Source organism: Martes martes (assembly GCF_963455335.1).
Source record: "Martes martes genome assembly, chromosome: 6".
Classification (NCBI taxonomy): domain Eukaryota; kingdom Metazoa; phylum Chordata; class Mammalia; order Carnivora; family Mustelidae; genus Martes; species Martes martes.
Window position 1 is genome coordinate 100259167 of NC_137893.1, and position 17598 is coordinate 100276764.

The window sequence follows — 17598 nt, forward strand, 5'->3', positions numbered from 1 at the left end:
TATCCTTGCATTCTAGAAGTCATAACTGAATCACCTTCCTTGAGCAAGAAATTGTGTTTTGGTATTCTTTTCCTTTATTTCATTAGTTTATTTTTTCTTGTGGTTGCCCTGCTTTAATTCAGAATTTAGATGCTTTGATGAGATTTTTTTTTTTCCTGCCCAGATCCCTTCACTTGACTTCTAATACCTTGACTTCCCTTGGTGATGCACCCCTCTCCTACCATCAGTTTCTGTGGCTGGAATAGGACCAGTCCCAACTGTATCTGTGATGCTGGATACTCGGTACAGTTCCACTTGTTGAGACGGATGGGCATGAGACTGATGTGATGCAAATCTAGAATTTTACTATGAAAAGAGTCACACTGCCAGCTCTGGCTTTGAAGAGAGAAGGATGTATGCTAAGGGCTTGATGGTCCTCTTCCCTTTGAGGGGAAAGAAGCTGCCTGAGAATGGAGTGGACACAGAAGGAAACAGCAAAGAAACATGGCAGGGTTGGGGGAAACACTCAGGCCCTAAAACAAGGTTAAAACATGCCCCAAGTCAATTCTAGCCCTAGACTCTTCAACTATGGGAGCCTGTTAAAGGAGGTCATTGAGAGGACATGACCTCCAATTGACCAAAGAGATCTGAAACTAGGCAATAGGAAGCTCCTCACCCCTCCCTGTCCTTGGAATGCAGTTTACATTTACCACTCCCACCACGGGAGATGTTTCAAGGATGCAGCGCTGAGAGAGAACTGTGCTCTTGAGATCCTCTGAACCACAGACATGACGAATCCAGGTAAGAGTTCCATGTGAACATGAGATTCTAGCAGGCGATGCTGAGATCTACTCATCTTGCGGCTTCTGGAGAAAAGCCTCATGTGTAAGTTTCCTTGCTTATTAAACCTGCCGCCTACCAGTCTGCAGTGCCCTGTCTCTTTCTTGGGCTCTCCTTGCACTCCCTGTTGGGTGTGGGGAAGGCAGTTTGTGAACCAACAGAGCCACTGAATCTCTCTCTAGCTTTAGCCAGCTTTAGGTGACCTACATCGAAAAGAACAATAATCTCAGTAAAGTTTATAATACAAGTTTAGAAAGTCAGTATCTTTAAAAGATTGCATTTATTTATTTGAGAGATGGATTGAGCAAGAGGGAGAGAGAGAAAATGCATGAGCAGGAGAGGGAGTGGGAGAACCAGGCACCCCACTGAGCACGGAGCCAGATGTGGGGCTTGGTCCCAGGACCCTGGGATCATGACCTGAGCCTAGGGCAGATGCTTAACCAACCAGGCCACTCAGGTGTCCATAATTCAGTATCTTTACAAGGAAATAATTAAGTAATTGTATGGTATAATTCTTTTGTTAAATAATTAAGTCACTGGCTGTAGTATAACAGGCATTTGTTGGTTGCTGATGTAAGTCCCATATGCATACTTAATGTATGTGGCAACCATGGATACAATCAGAACATTCTACAGAGGAGTAAGTAAATAGAAACACCTTCCAGGACAAAGTTGTTTACATTTAGAGAGAAAAACAAATTTCAACTTGTTGGACTCCCTAGTCTGTCTTTCCATTATGCATTCTGAGACCAAAATATGTTATAACTTCTCTCTAGTGAAAAAGAAACACGAGCAGTTGGAAACAACACTTCTTCTATTGTGTCACTGTGGACACAAAATGCTTCTGTCTCATCTCGAGATAGTAGCTTATCCACACCTGTGTTTTCCTGATTTCTTGCCGAAACAGCGTTGTATATTTCCAAGGATCCATAACAGAAATGTCTCAGGTGTTTTAAAAGTGGAAGCCTCATGATGGTCCAGTGGAGCTGACATGTTCTAGGGTCTTGTGAGGAAGATACAATGAAATACAAGGTAAATCCAATCCATCCACGCTACTATAACAGAAATCGATAGTCTGGTAGCTTATAAACCACAGAAATCTATTTCTCACAGATCTGGAGCCCAGAAGTCCAACATCAAGATGCCAGCATGGTTACATCCTCACGAGGACCCTCTTCTTAGGTTCTAACTGGTGTCCTCCAGCTGGGCCCCCACAGGGGGAAGGAACAAAGGGATCTCTCTGCAGCCTCTTTTATAAGACTTTATTATCTTTTATAATCTCACTCAGGAGGATTCCACCCTGACATCTTAAGCACCTCCCAAAGGCTCTGCCTGTGCATATAATCATTTTATTGGGTCAGATATTTAACCTAAGAACTTGTGCGGAGACATAAATATTCAGAACATAACAATGTCTCTCATTGAGGCTAGGAGAAACACCGTTTTCAAGTGATGAACACCAGTGGATGCTTACCTTTCCAGGGGAGCCAGGAATTTCTGCATCGTTACAAGGAGTACTTTCTTACACTGTCACTGTCTCTGGAGGGTTTGGGGAATTGCAGCTGAAGCAGTACAACTTGAAAGCATACTGGAGTGTGTGGCACATGGAGAGAAATTTTCTTGTTTGGGAAGATGAAGCACACCGTTTGATTGCAGTGGAACTTGAATTCCCCAAATATCTACCTCGCTGCTTATCACTTTTTTCCTTTTCCATATACTCAGAGGACATAAAATTGCTGTAATGAGGCTAATTAATGAAGTAGAAACTGAGGATACTTAAGCATCTACGAAGTTTTTGGGGTACAGCTGGGAGCCTTTTACACAGTTTAGCATTCTAGTTAAAGGGAAAATAAAATGATTCTCATAAATGTGCTGAGCATGTATCATTTCTTAGTATCTGGCTTGTGGGCTTTCTTGGAAGCCTAATATCCGACATTAGTATGCTCAGAAGAAAATAATTGAATTTGGACATAATTAGGAAAGTTCACAGCTCAGGAAAGATTGGTGAGGAGATGGTGACAAAGGGAGCTGACTTGAATCAGTAATGCTCTCAGGAAGCAAGAGCAGAAGCTGAAGCCTTATCTGGACAGTCACTGTTAAGAAGTGGTTGGAGTAAACACATCTGCCTTTCTTCCAGGTGAATATCCCCAAGTTGTCCAGCATGATGGTCTTCATTTTCTTTGGTAAGTGAATCATTCTTCTAGTTTACCTGGATGTATAACACCAATTCTTCATGAACTGAAAGCTATCTTATCTGACTTATCTGTTGATTAAACTAATGGGCTTATAGTAAGAAGTATCAATTACAAATGTATACTTTAAGGTGGTTTATAACTGTTTCAAAAATGCACACTTATTATTGTAGAAAACACGTAATGCAGGAATCACATTAATCTCTTAGGTTGTTTCTATCTTATTGTGTAAGATAATCCAGTTACTTGGAGTTATTTATTAGGATTTATGGAATTCACATATATACTAGAGCCTTTGAGAAATGAAACCTTCCAGTATCTATTTATAAGTTATAAGATGACAAATTTCAAATTATCTATTTTTCTTTGAAATTAAATTAAAATGAGATTAATTTTAAAGTGTTAATATTTACAAAGTAGAAGTCTGTTCGTAGGATAAAACAACATCGCATCGAATGCTTCACATTTCAGTCAATTTTGTGAGCTAGAGATAAGGTCTGGATTTATCCCTCTTGTGTTGGATAGTGTGAATGTATTGTAAGATGCTGATAGAAAATAATTCATTTATACTCAAAGTAGAATCCACAAAGTTCTACTTACTACATGTGTTATCGGGGAAGCTACCATATTTTCTTCAGAATTTAGTAGAATCTATAAAATGAATTCAGGAAAAGAGATAAGTTATGATTATAGCTGAATATTAATATTCCATTCATTAAAACAAAGCCAGTATAGTTTTTGCTTACTCTACACTAATAGATATTGATGAATAAAAACAATCATGGGCATGAAAATGAAGAAGGTTATTTCAAATTATGTTGAACATAAAAGGAGAGTCAAAATAAATTAAGTGAAAAAAATTAAGGGAAGAAGGAATAGAATCTTTTATATATCTTCAGGTTTTTTTTCTTTAGTTTAAATAATATTCATTAGCCCAAAATTTTGCTTCTTGTATTTATTTTAATATTTCCTTATTTCTATTCTTAAGTATAAAGGCAAATCTAAGAAACTTTAACTTGTGTAGGTAAGGCAACAATAAAACGGAACACACAAAATACATTACAACCTCATTATGGCCCCAGTTGAAAAAGCAAGGATGGCCGCTTGTTTTCAAGTTTAACTTCTAAATTAACCTTGGCATTAGGTTGCATGATGGAAGGAAATGACTTCTAATATTGTTAGGGCCAAAATTGTACTATTTGGTAGGTTTGACCAGTATTTCTCATACTTGTTTAACATCATCTAAGTAGGTCTTGTGATGTGGGAAAGTTTTATAGCCAAAGAAATGTGGGACGTAGTGAATTTTTAAAATAGAACATGTATTATCATGATAAGCCTTAAGAGGGTGATATTATGTACAGTATTCTTCATCTTATTATTTTAAAACAGAACTTGTTTTTCACTGAGCATTTCAAGAGAATCCTTGAAAATTCCTGGATTAAATATGTGACTACAAATCATAGTAAGGAATGACTAAAATTTTGGAAAGCTAAAGTTATTTTCATTCTTTTGGGCCAGATCACTGAGATGGTTTTCCTAGTAGATTCAGTATTTCATCCAAATGGAAGGTGTGGAAAATCATGTAAAATAAACAATCAAGTGGAACTTAAATTTTTAAATATGGAAGAAAATGAAATAAATTTGGGAAAGATAATATGTAGACTACATTAACCATCACTAAGACTGAGGTACTGGTAATGTTTTGATGGTATATTCAGAACACTATCACCTATAAGTTTTCTGAGGGAACTATTCACAAAATGTAATGATCGATGTCAAATGAAATTCTGGTTTCTTATGAGTTGAGTTTCTGACACAACATACCAGAGGGTCTTTCATAGCTGGATTCAAACAAATGACTTTGGGCCAAAATCGAAGGGGCTCTCTTTCTCTTTCTTTAGGCTTGCTAACCTAGGACAGGATTTTGGTTAGGTGAGGTTATCCATGAACACATGAAAAACCAGAAGGCTGACATGTCAATTTCCACTGTAGCCCTCAACAAGGAAAAACTGTGACTGAACCAAAACCTTGGGCCTAATCTCCAAATGCAGTGACCCAGCAAATAGTACATATGATCCTATGAGTTGTCTTAGATTCTCCTTAGGAGAAGAGGTTTGGAAGAGATAAGATAAAGACAAGATTATAGGTTTTACTTGAAGCCTATAAAACTCTGCATTATTACAGGTGATTCATAATTAACATCATCTTTTTAAAAATCCAAATTATTTGTCTCTGAAACACATTAAGGTCTCTTGAATATAGTTAATATATTATCTCTATAACTCAATTGCAGTTCCCATATTTTTCTATGGATTGATTAAGCAAGTGTCAGTTTGTATGCTTGCAGAATCAATTCAGGTAATTTGAACAATATACTAAATTAGCATTGCTACTTTCTGAAAAACTGACTGGAAACTTCTCCTCTACCCAAAATAACTTGTAAATATCTGGAAGGTGTTATTTTTATTATAGTGTCAATTACTTATTTCTAACTCATTCTTAACTTTTAAAGTTCGTTTAAGTCAATATACATAGATAATGTGTTGTGTTTGATGATGAGGATACGATTATGAACTATGTCTAATACCTATCTAATAAAACCCTAGAACCCAGTGGTGGAGACAAGCATGTAAATACATACTTTCATTGCAGAGCAGTAGAGCTATGGTTGGGGAAATCCTGAGATGATAGTGAAACAAATGAGGCGTGTTAAATCAATTTGGATATAGGAACAGAGAGTATTGAAGTCAGGGAAGTGTTCCATAAAACAGGTGATCATTGTGTTGAGTGTTAACAGACCAAAAAAAAAAAAAAAAAACTATTCCAGAAGAAAAAGAAATGGAGTGCCTACTAATAATCATGGACTAAATACTCAGAGGTACAAGACAACATGGAGCATTTGGGAAACTATAAATGTTCAAGGACTCCCCATAGTGCATGTGATAAGGAATATGAGAATCATGCTATGAGGAACCATCCAAAGGGTGAAGCAGAGAAATGGCAGGACTAGAATGGTACAGTAGGCAGGTTAGGGGGTATAAAGAACCTATGTGAGTGAAGTGAAACTGGAGGCACTTTGAATAATTTGTGAGTTGGTCAGATATTCCACATAAGAATCAGGGAACTATGCAAAAATGAACATAGGAGAGTGAAGTTGGGGATAAAAAAGGACTCTGTCATGAATCCAAGGTTTCTAGTGCAGGTACTTACAAAAATGCTGAAATTGTTGGAGCAGGGTGGTCTACCAGGGAGTGGTGATGATAGAAAGACAGTGTACTCTGGAAATGTGTCTGGAACGTTTAGGTGGAGATATCAAAAAACATAACTGGAAGACTGAAAAATAATGGGATTGGGGGATGCTTTTTAGAATCATCAATCTAGAGGTTTCAGTTAAAATTATGATGGTATATGAAATTGCCCACAGAGAATGTATGAAATGAGAATGGGAAAAATCTGAGGACGGACATTAAGCTAAAAATAGAGTTTACCAGAAAAAGACAAGGACCCTGGGAAGAATTCTAACTATGGACAGAAAATACCAAATGACTAAGTATCAAGAGAACTAGAAGAGGGGGTTGACAAAGGAAGAGAGAGCTTCACGATGCAAATGGTAATGGCCACAAAACGCTCAGTGATGAAAGTAGACGAAGTCTTGAAACTATTAAGCTTGACGTTTTGGAGATGACTAGAGAAGTTTAAGGAGATGTTTTAATAGAGCAAGTCATAAATATAGAAATTGAGGAACGATGAGGCATCAAATAAGAGCACAAGTGTAAACTCTTCGTTGAAGAATCTTCTATAGGAGAAACACAGATCTATAGCTAGAAGTAAAGCTAAGAGCCATTCCACCCTTGTAATGATTTCATTAGATTGTATTTTCATTAACTCTGCTCTTTATCATCAATAACTTAGTTCTGAGGTAAACAAGTGTCATGCTGCAATATTGCCAAGGTGCTGCTGCTGTTGTTGTTCTGTTACTGTTATTTCAGCTGTGGCGCTGTGCTTGGAAAATGAATCCACTCCCCAAACGACTGATTGCAGGTATTTAAAAGAGCAATGCCTAAGTGATGCAAATGGGTGTAAATATGCATGGAGAATAATGGAAGATTCTTGCAATGTTTCAGGTAAAATATTATTGAAAACATACTCAAATGACTTCCTTTTGCTGAGATAAAAATAGGTTTGGATATTTTCTGTCACTATCCTGGGAACTGAGTTAGCTTTGCTCTATAAACACCTTACTCAAACTTGATATTCCAATGATTCACCTTCACTTGCTTATTAATGAATGTGGCTACAAAAACTCAAGAGTCCTACTGTACTGTGGGTAGCTTTATGGAAGACTTCAGTTTTTGTTTTTTGTTTTTTTTACTTATGTCACCACATGCAATGTTATAATTATATGCATGCTTGTCAGAAGTATCACAAAATTTTTGCAAATATCTTTTTGCTTACAAGTTAATATCTCAATGATAAAATAGGAAAAATAACATTTGTGATGATCAAAAGCATTGTTACTTGTTTGTAAGTGTGTAATACCTGTTGTAATTCACATTTTATTTTCTTGCAGCAGTTATGCTGCCTTCCTTTCCAACTGTGTCAAGAACAATTTAAAATATATTTTTATTTTTAACTTGTCCTACATTCCAAATATTTGCGGAGAGTCCCAAAGTGTTGAGAATATGAAGATTAGAGTTAGTTACTTGTTTAAAAGAAAAAAAAAAAGCCAAACTGAATATACCAATTAGTTGGATAAATATTGAATGGAGCATCATAGTAGAACTCCATTTGTTAAAAATAAAATAAAAATAAAATATAATAAATAATAAAAATAAAAATCATCAGTTTATGATATAGTGAGACATTCCTCTAATACTATTATTCACAAAACATTACGAAAAATTGTATTCTAATAATTTATGATCTCGTATAATGGATTTTATAATACCATAAAAAAGTAATAAACTTTCTGGAATATTCAATGAGAAAAATAGAAAAGGGAAACAACAATAGTTTCTTCCATATCTCACTTTCTCTATTAATTTCGTGACGATTGAATTTTGTACTGTTCATGACTCTTGCCTATCTGCAATGTGCTTCCTCTACTTCCCAAAAGATGTAGAAGGGAGTGTGTTGGGTTAAAAGGCAGTAACGTATAGTTCTGATGGCCAGCATTTACAATCTCCATCATCCAAACCTCTGCCTATCCATAGGACTTAAAGGAATTACATGGGATACAGAGAAAGGGAAAAAGATTCCCTTCTCTTTCCTGACCTTGAAAGGAGTAGATGGAATGTTCGAACTCCAAAGACAGTTATAGCTGTCTAACCCAACATTCTTATTACAGTTCAGGAAAAGAATTTTAAAGGCATAATTTGCTCAAAGTAACGCAGTAGCTTTAAGATGAGACTAGAAGACAATGACAAAAAAAAATCTCCTCTTGGTTTTGATGATGAAGCTCCTTGTTATATTTTATAGGGCAATTTAAAATACTGCGTTCAATGTGTCATGAATTATAACATTTACTTCAGTATACAAATAGCAAGTCATTTTCAGTGAATTGCAGTAATATTTGCATAATTATCCCGTGCATGAAGCTGAAATAGAAATATTTTCAAATACAGAGATGAAATGAATTCAAGTAGTTTTATTCAGAAAAATGAGTAAAGAAAATTGTTGGGTAGATAAATATGGCTTTGTAAATTAAAGCAGAAAATGAAATACTGGTAATTATGAAAGATTCATTATTCAATAATATTTACTGAGTGCTTACTAAGTGTCAGGACCACTTCATTTCTCATGGTAAATTCTGAGCCACCTGCATGTCTCTTATTATAATCTCAGAATGACATATAAAATAAAATAGAAGATTGTGACAAATGGCTAATAAAATAGCTAAACTGACAAAGTAGTGAAGATTATAGATCATTCTGATCACCTCATATAAGGACAGCCTTGATTACTATTGAAGAGTAAAAATTGGCATTCTAAGTGGGGACAAAGTCATTTTAAAATACAGCAAGCTTTAATCTATTTTAGAAAGTAAATGCTGGGGAGAAAGTCAGTAAAAAGAGATTTTGTGCTTAAAAAGTCGCTTCTGTGGACATCTTGCAACAACCCCAGAAAATTTATGATAATAATGAATTACTCAGATTAATACATTAAAAGCATTTGGGGTAGGAGAATATTCAGATTAATATCAGGAATATTATATGTTTGACTAAAACCCAGGTAACCGCTGCAAGATGAAGGACTCATCAAACTGTAAGCTGAGTATCCAGTCCTTGGTGGAAAGCAATTTCCAATTTGAAGATTGTCTCTGCACTGATAACCTCTATTGTACTATTAACAAATTGCTTGGGGAACCATGCATCAATGAATCAGGTAACAATAAATTGTTATATAGAATACTTACAGTCATGAAAAAGAAAAGTACAGTTTCAAAATTAATGCCATCTATGTAATTTAATTAATTCTTCTTTCTTGGTAATTTGATCAATTCTCTGTGTAATTTAAGGTTCAGTGAGCTTTGGATCTCAGTAAGTGCCTAACATATTTCTGAAGTTGCTAACCATAATTGCAAGCTTCATTCAATTATAATTCATTAGGATTATAGATTCACTTGCTCAATTCATGTATTTGTGGGGTTTGCTATGGCTTTGCACAAGATCTAAATGATAGAAGACAATTAAGATATTAGAGAAAGTCCAAAATATAACCATGTATCTAGGATTATACTTGCCTTTCGATAGGATCATTTAATCATTTAATATACATTTATTTGTTCGAAGACCCAGGCCGACACTGAGGTAGTGGTCATCAAAGTACTCTTCACGTGTCCTTAAGGGTTCATAAAGATTTTCAAAGGGATATGTGGGGTAAAATAGTTCTAAAGTGATCAGTGTTTGGATCCTCAATGTTCCTCTGCACTTTCTGAAAAGTGGTCAGCTTGGGAATGCACATGCTGTCATGGGGTCCTTGCCTCTTCTTTCACAGTCAACTTCTCATTTTATAAGAAATATACCATTTCTTCCAATATCCCATTTACCTCTCATCTATCATGCATGGCCTCATTGTTCCACCTCTCAAATCATTCATGGAGCTCACTGGACAATTTTCTGTTCCATGGTTTTGCTTTTTCCAGAATTTCACATAAATGGAATTATATAACATGTAGCCTTTGAGCCTGATTTTTTTTTAACATAATGCATTTGAGGTTCACCAACGTTTCATGTACAAGTTTGTTATCTTTTATGAGTACTAGTCCGTTGTATACCACACATTGGTTATCCATTCATCATTGAAAGTGATTTGCATTGTTTCCAGATTTTTAGGAATTATAAATATTCACATACAAGATTTTTACAAATAGAAGTTTTTGTTTCTCTTGGGTAAGAAATTGTTGGTTTATATGGTAAAGTGTATGTTTGACTTTATGGAGAGCTTCCGTACTATATTCCAAATTTGATGTAAGCATCAATGTATAAAAGTTTCAGTCATTCCACATTCCCAGTGGCACTTGATTTTGTTTTTTACTTGTTTTTGTTTGGGGGCCATTCTAATATGTATTTAATAGTGTCATATTATAGGTTTAATTTCCACTTAAATAATAGTAATGTTGAACATATTTTCATGTGCTTACATGTCATCTCTACACATTATTTAGTAAAACATCTCTTCAAAATTTTGCTCATTTTAAATTTGAGTTTTGGCTTTTTTACTGGGTTTTAAGAGTTGCTTCTCTGTATCGAATAGGATTTATCAGAACACGTGTTCTGGAAACAATATTTTCCCCTCTATGTCTTTTTATTTTTTTCCTTAGGAATATCTTCCCCAAAAAAGAAGTCTGTTGCTTTTTAAACTTTAATGATAACCAGGTTTTTTTTCTTTTTTTTCTTTTATTTTTTTTTCACATGCAAGATGCCAACTTTTTTTCTTGAATAATACCTGTGATGTTGCATCTAAGAAATCTTTATCCAACCCCAAATCATAGAAATATTTCTCATATGGTCTAGAAATTAATGTAGTTTAGGTTTTGAGTTAATTTTTTATTTTGGTACCAACAATGGGTCAGATTCCTTTTTTTTTTTTCCTGTAAGGATAAACAACTGTTCTACCCCATTTGCTAAAGAGACTATGAGTTTCGCCTTCAAAACTCATTTGGGCGGTGTATTAGTGGCTCTATTTCTAGAGTTCTTATCCTGTTTCAATAATCTGTATTTCTGTACTTTTGCCAATACTCTATAGTCTTACTTATTTTAACTTTATGGAGTGTCTTATAATCAAGTAGTATAATTCCTTTAACTTTGTTCTTTTTAAAAATTGTTTTGGCTATTTTTTTACTTCCCATATAAATGTTACAATCAGATTGTCAGTTCTATAAAAAAAATTAGCATTTTGGGGTGCTTACATTGAAACTATATATCAGTTTGGGTAGAACTGACACATGATATGTCTGCCCATTCATTTAAGATCTCTTTGATTTCTTTTATCATATTTTGTAGTTTTCAGTGTATAATTCTTACATTGTGTTGATATATGCAAATATGCTTCATTTTTTGATGCTGTTGTAAATAGTAACTTATTTTATATTTAAATTTCCAATTGAGTATAGATAACTTATCAAAATAAAATTGATATATTATCTGGACCTTATATCCTGTAGCTTGCTCAGCTCACTGATTAGTTCTTATGCATCTTTTATATGGTAAAATCTATAGGACTGTCCATATAGATCTAAATCTTCATAACTGTGAATAGACAGAATTTTATTTCTCCCTTCCCAATCTGTAGGCCTTTATTTCTTTTCTTTGCTCTATGGTTCTTGGTGGAACCTCCAAGATGATGTTAAATAGGATCCTTGGGAGTGGCCATCCTTGTTTTTTTATCTGTCTTCAGAGAAATGCGTTAGGTTTGCACCATAAAGAATGGTTTTTGCAGTAGGTCCTTTGCAGGTTCCCTTTATCAAGGCTGAAGAAATCCTTCTTATATCCCCGTTTGCTTTGAGATTTTATCATGAATGGATAAACAAATGTTAAATTTTGCAAATACTTTTCCTGCCTCCATCGAAATGATCATGTTTTACTTTTCTTTTATATGGTGAATTTTATTGTTGATTTGTGAATGTTTGTTCTCACCCTTTATTCTGAGGCTATATACTACTCAGTGATGATGTATAATTCATTTTATATATTATTTGATTCAATCTGCTAATATTTTATTAAGGGTTTTTAATCTATGTTCATGAGGAATATTGGAATATTGTTCTCTTGTAGTGTATTTCTCTGATTTTATTGTCTGAATAATGCTGGTTTCTTAATGCGTTGGGAAATTTTTCTTCCTATTCTTTATTCTAGAACAGAATACAAAGAATTAGTATTATTTCTTCCTTAAATGTTTGATTTAATTCACCAGTGCAGATATCTGGGCTATTCTTCATTGGAAGGTTTTAAAATATTCAATGTGTTTAGTTGTTATAGGACTGTTTTACTTACCTATTCCTTATTGAGTGAGTTTGGTAGTTCGTGTCTTTCAGTGTATGTTCCCATTTGTTAGATTTGTGTTGAATTTTTGTTTTTAGAGTTTCCATTTTATTTATTTATTTTTTACCTTTTTCTATCTCTCTGCTAAGTTCTTCTTATTATCCCCAAATTGTCCTTTAAGTGTCTATAGGCGTTACAGTGATGTCTTCTCTTTCCTTCAGACACTGGTGAACTTGTGTATTCCTCTCTCTTTGTCTCTCTCTGTCTCGCAGTTTTGCTCATTATTTTTGGTTATTGTGTTTGATTTGACTTGAAGTTGCTCCTCATTGTCTGGTTTCTTAAGATAAAGGCTTATATCATTGACTTGAGATTTTTGTCTTCCCTCCTATAATCATTTCATTATATAAATCTTCCCAAGTACTGTTTTAGTCACGTCCACAAATCTTAATATGTTCTATTTTCATTTTTATTCAGTTCAAAATGTTTTCTCATTTCCCTTGTGACTTCTTCTTTGATTCATGGTTTATTTATAATACTGTTGTTTAATTTCCAAATGTTTGAGGATTTCCAAGATACCTTTGTTATTTACTTTTAGTTCAATTCTTAATTAAAATGGTAAGTGCTGAATATCACCTGTTCAATGTGATACATGCTAGATCACACACACTCTCTCTCTCTCTTTCTCTCTCTCTCACAAAGTACTTGAAGTTATAGAGGAGTAAAGAACGGTGACTCAGAAGGTTTCACAGAAGAAATGACAGACTTGGGATTTTAGGGTGAATTTGGTTCATTAGACAACATGGATGTTCTATACAGAGGAAATAGAATGAAGCAGAGCACATTTGAGGAGAAACAAATCCTCTGTGAAGCTGATCTGTAGAACAGAGCAGTATTAGGAAATGATGCTGGAAAGAAACCAGATGTTCTAAGAAGGAGGAAAGCTGAACTTAGAGATCTTCCTAAAGGGATTAGACTTCAAACTGTTATTGCAAGGAGCTCTAAATGCATTTTAAACAGAAGAATGCAGAATCAGCTTTTCAAAGGGTATCACTGGCAGGAGTGCAAAGGACAGAATGAAGGGGAGGGAAAAATGCAGCCCAGGGATGTCAATTAAAAGGCCATCAAAATCATTTGGGAGAGAGGTGATGCATGCCTAAACTAACACATTGGTGCTGAGGACTATAAGGAGAAAGTCAAAGTAAGTTATGTTTATGAATTATAATTGATAGGCATTGGAGACAGTTGGATATGAGGAGTATGAAATGTATGAAGTATATTCTACAAGTTGCTGGCTTGGGACAGGATACCATGATACACTGAGATAGGGAAGAAGCAATAAAGTACAGGATTGGAGACAGAGGTGATGAGTAATATTTTGGAGACATTGCATCTGTAGAGTGCTTTGGAACATTCCTGTTAGGAATGTTAGCATTTTGTTTTAAGTTTTACATGATACAAATAATTTCAAAAAAGAAGTGAAGGAATGTGTGTCATGTAGTTTGCATATGGAAACATGGATCTTGCACTGAAGAGAGTTAATCTAAAATAGACACACACACAAAAAGATAAAATTAAATAGACATACAGGTTTTAGAGTTATAGGTTTATAAGAAGCAGATAAAACCATAAGAAGGAAGATAGGATTGGTCTATAAAGGCTATAAAGTGACAATGTAAAGATTTTGATAATGACATTCATGATCTAGTTGAAGAGAAAAAAGAAGATTTCAAAGACATGGAAAGAAACTACAGAAAGAGTTTTTGAAGCCAATGAAAGGGACACAGAGAAAATAATCAACAGTTACAAATGCTGAGATGGCATAAAAAATGATAGGTCCCAAAATGAGATTAGTTAGCTAATTAATAGGTCTTTACTAGTTTTTAATTGAAATAGGCTGAAATGAAAACATATTGAAATACTAAAATATTTATTGACTTATGTTTCACAATGACAAGACAACTTAATTTTTATCTCTCTAGCCACTTTTAATCATACCAGGTTTTAAAAAAATATAGTTACCAATCAATAGGTACATACAAAGTTAAATCAGTTAAACTGAAATCAGTCCCCCCCATTTCCCACACACACACAATAGACACTTTATTAAAGACAACTATGTGACAATATTGATAAGCCAGGAATATAAAAACATTGTAGAAGAAAACACTGACATAGTCTCACAAATGCACTTCATGATGGATAAGACCTAGTTGTTATGGATACAGGAAGCATTAGCTGATTGCTTTTCATTGAGCTTAGAGTGAGAAAGGAAATGATTAAAATCTTATCATTCATCCTATCTTAATTATGGCACCCTCTCAGACTCTTTGATCATCAGTCCAGCAAGCCATGATCGATCTCTCTTTCTCTCTCTCCCACTCTTTGTCTCTTCCCACCCCCACCGTTGTTCCCCTTCCCACTCTTCTTCCTTCTCTCCCCACTTTAGACTCTCAAAACATTCCCCAACATATATAGGCAGGTATTTTTCTATTCTTTATTGATATCTTGTAAACTTTTTGAGCAAATCAGCTTTAGCATTTCTTTCCTTTTTTCTTAATATAATAAAGTACCTAGTGTAGTACCTGATACCTGATACTTAGTAAATGACCAATGAATATCGTGTAAGTACTTTAAATTTGTTAAACATATTTTTGAGACCCTAAATCATGTGTCTGTCTGTATTTATTATTTAGTTCATATGTGTGGACATTTTATAAATGCTGAAGGATAGATATAAAGCTGAATAAAACATGGGACACCTAGGCGGCTCAGTTGGTTAAGTTTCTGACCCTTGATTTCAGCTCAGGTCATGCTTTCAGGATTGTGAGATGAGCCCTGCACATTGGGCTGTGCATTCACTGGAGAGCCTGCTCGAAATTCTCTCCTTCACCCCCTACCTCTCCCCACCTGCTACCTCTCACTCTCTCTGTCTCAAATAAATAAAATCTTAAAAAAAAAAAAAAAAAGTGACTAAAACAGTCCCAGTTCTTGATAGCTGAAAACATACTAGAGTAAAATTGACATTTAGCCATATTATTTCATTTAGCCCAGCTAATTAAATATATAAATAGAAAGATATTTAGATAGACAGTTTAATCGAACATATAGACAGGTTTATAGATTATTTCAAAATATATAATTACCAATATAATAGAACTAATTATATGAGGACAGCATTCAATCAGATGTATCTTATGGATGCAAGCATGCTAACCAAAAGGAATAGAAGAGACAGCCTCTATTCTAGTAAAGGAGCCTGATTTATATAATTAAAACAATCCATCTTGAGCTTTTATTTGAGAAATGTGCAAAATGCTATAGTAGTGTATGTTTTCAAACACATGCAGTATTACAGAGGCTAGACTTAGACTAGTGCTTATAAGGATGCCCTAGCAGTTATTAAATAAACATTTTCATATCATGAAATTGATTATGTTATCCTTGTCTTATATAAGGATGTCTTGTAGAAACTAAGATAAAAGAAAACTAATTTAATAAAACAAAGTTAAACCTTTTTTTTTTAAATAAAAATTAAACTATTTTTTTTATTTTTTAAGATCATATACTCCAGGAAAAAAAAAATGACTTTTGGAAGAATGGTAGGGTCAAGGAATTTTTTATTGTGGATATCTTTTTTGAAGTACCTCAGAAGATAAGATAAGTTTTAGAAGTAGACAGTATACATCATAAAGCCTATGCTAAGCTGACTTGGAGTCTCATGTTGAAGTTGTTTTTCTCATCTTTTTTTCTATAAAGTTCATAGAATTATGGGTTTGTTGGAACTATCTAGTAGAACATGTGTTCTCAATGAGGAATAAAACCTCCAAGGGATGAAAATTGGTACATGGGGTTGGACAAAAAATCTTTTACTCTTTATTTTACTCTTTATTATATTTATATTATATTTAAAGCAGAGATATGCATCCAGTTCCCAAACAGATATACAGTGTATGTGTGGAATTGAAATTTTACAAGGAGGTTAGTGACTTAGAAAAATAAACATCTAAAAAGGCTTGTTAAGGGGAAAATAATTTTTTTAAAAGGTGGAGAAACAGTTTGAGTACATTTCTAGTAGAAAAGAGAAATCCATAAAAATTTATACAAGGGAAATAATCTATTATTTTATAAGTATCTTAAGTTACACATGATTTCTATTAGTCATCATCAAAACATAATGAAACTGTGGACAAAAGTAAATGATAAGAACCAAATGTCATCCAAAGCAATTGAGCATTACCATTATGTGGTTAAAGAAACTGTCAATAATCAGTGTTTTTCTTTTAATTTTTAGAAATTCAGGATCATTTGTTATAGCCCTCTTGAAAAATTTTTAATGGTTTTTGAAAGACAATAGATTAGCTTAGGGGCACATGGGTGGCTCAGTCAGTTGAGTGCTGGACTCTTGATTTCGGCTCAAGTCATGATCTCAGGGTCCTGGAATTGAGCCGCAGGTAGGACTCTGTGCTTAGCGGGGAGTCTGCTTGAGAATTCTCTCTCTCCCTTTCCCTCTGCCCCTCCCTTCGCTCACTCTGTCTCCATCTCTGTCTCTAAAATAAATAATCTTCCTTTAAAAATAAGTTTATATACTTCATCTAAAACATTAAAATATCACAAGTAAATGAACTTATTTAATTTTTTGTCAATTTTTAAAATTTTAATTAAAGAAGAATCAGCTCTGTCTTTACATTTGGCTGGACAGTCAAATACCACACAATGGCTGCATCAGAAAGACACATCAGTAATGGATGGAAAAGAGAGTGACTGTGTCACAGCAGCACATATTTGCCAAGAATCAGAACATTGCACTCTGTTGTATGAAAATTTTAAGAGAACCTGCGGGAGGGAATCAGAACAATGCAAGACCCTTGATGGAGGCTACCTGTGTGCCGCATTAAGAGAAAGCCTGAAAGAAACGATATTGTGGAATTGTCATTGCAATGACCCTTCAAAAGCAGAGTGCACTGAGATTTGGAAAAGTTTGTTTGAAGACATTTGTATACACAATGCTCAGATGAATCAAGTTTCAGCTTTCAGTGACAACTATGAAGATGGATTCAAACAGGACTTTTTTTCAGGTTGGTGTTCTAAAGAAGAACTTAGGGACG

At 34.4% G+C, this 17598-nt stretch overlaps 1 protein-coding gene across 1 annotated transcript in view; it reads left to right on the forward strand.

Moving 5' to 3' along the window:
* Nucleotides 1–767: 767 nt before the first annotated feature.
* Nucleotides 768–17598, forward strand: part of GFRAL (GDNF family receptor alpha like) — a gene marked incomplete at both ends in the record, with an annotated part of 57194 nt that continues 40363 nt past the window's right edge. The window contains 4 exons of the mRNA XM_080805922.1: nucleotides 768–780; nucleotides 2251–2463; nucleotides 7001–7135; nucleotides 9243–9395. Coding sequence (XP_080662048.1) covers nucleotides 768–780; nucleotides 2251–2463; nucleotides 7001–7135; nucleotides 9243–9395 — 514 coding nt within the window. The remainder of the gene's footprint in view (nucleotides 781–2250; nucleotides 2464–7000; nucleotides 7136–9242; nucleotides 9396–17598) is intronic.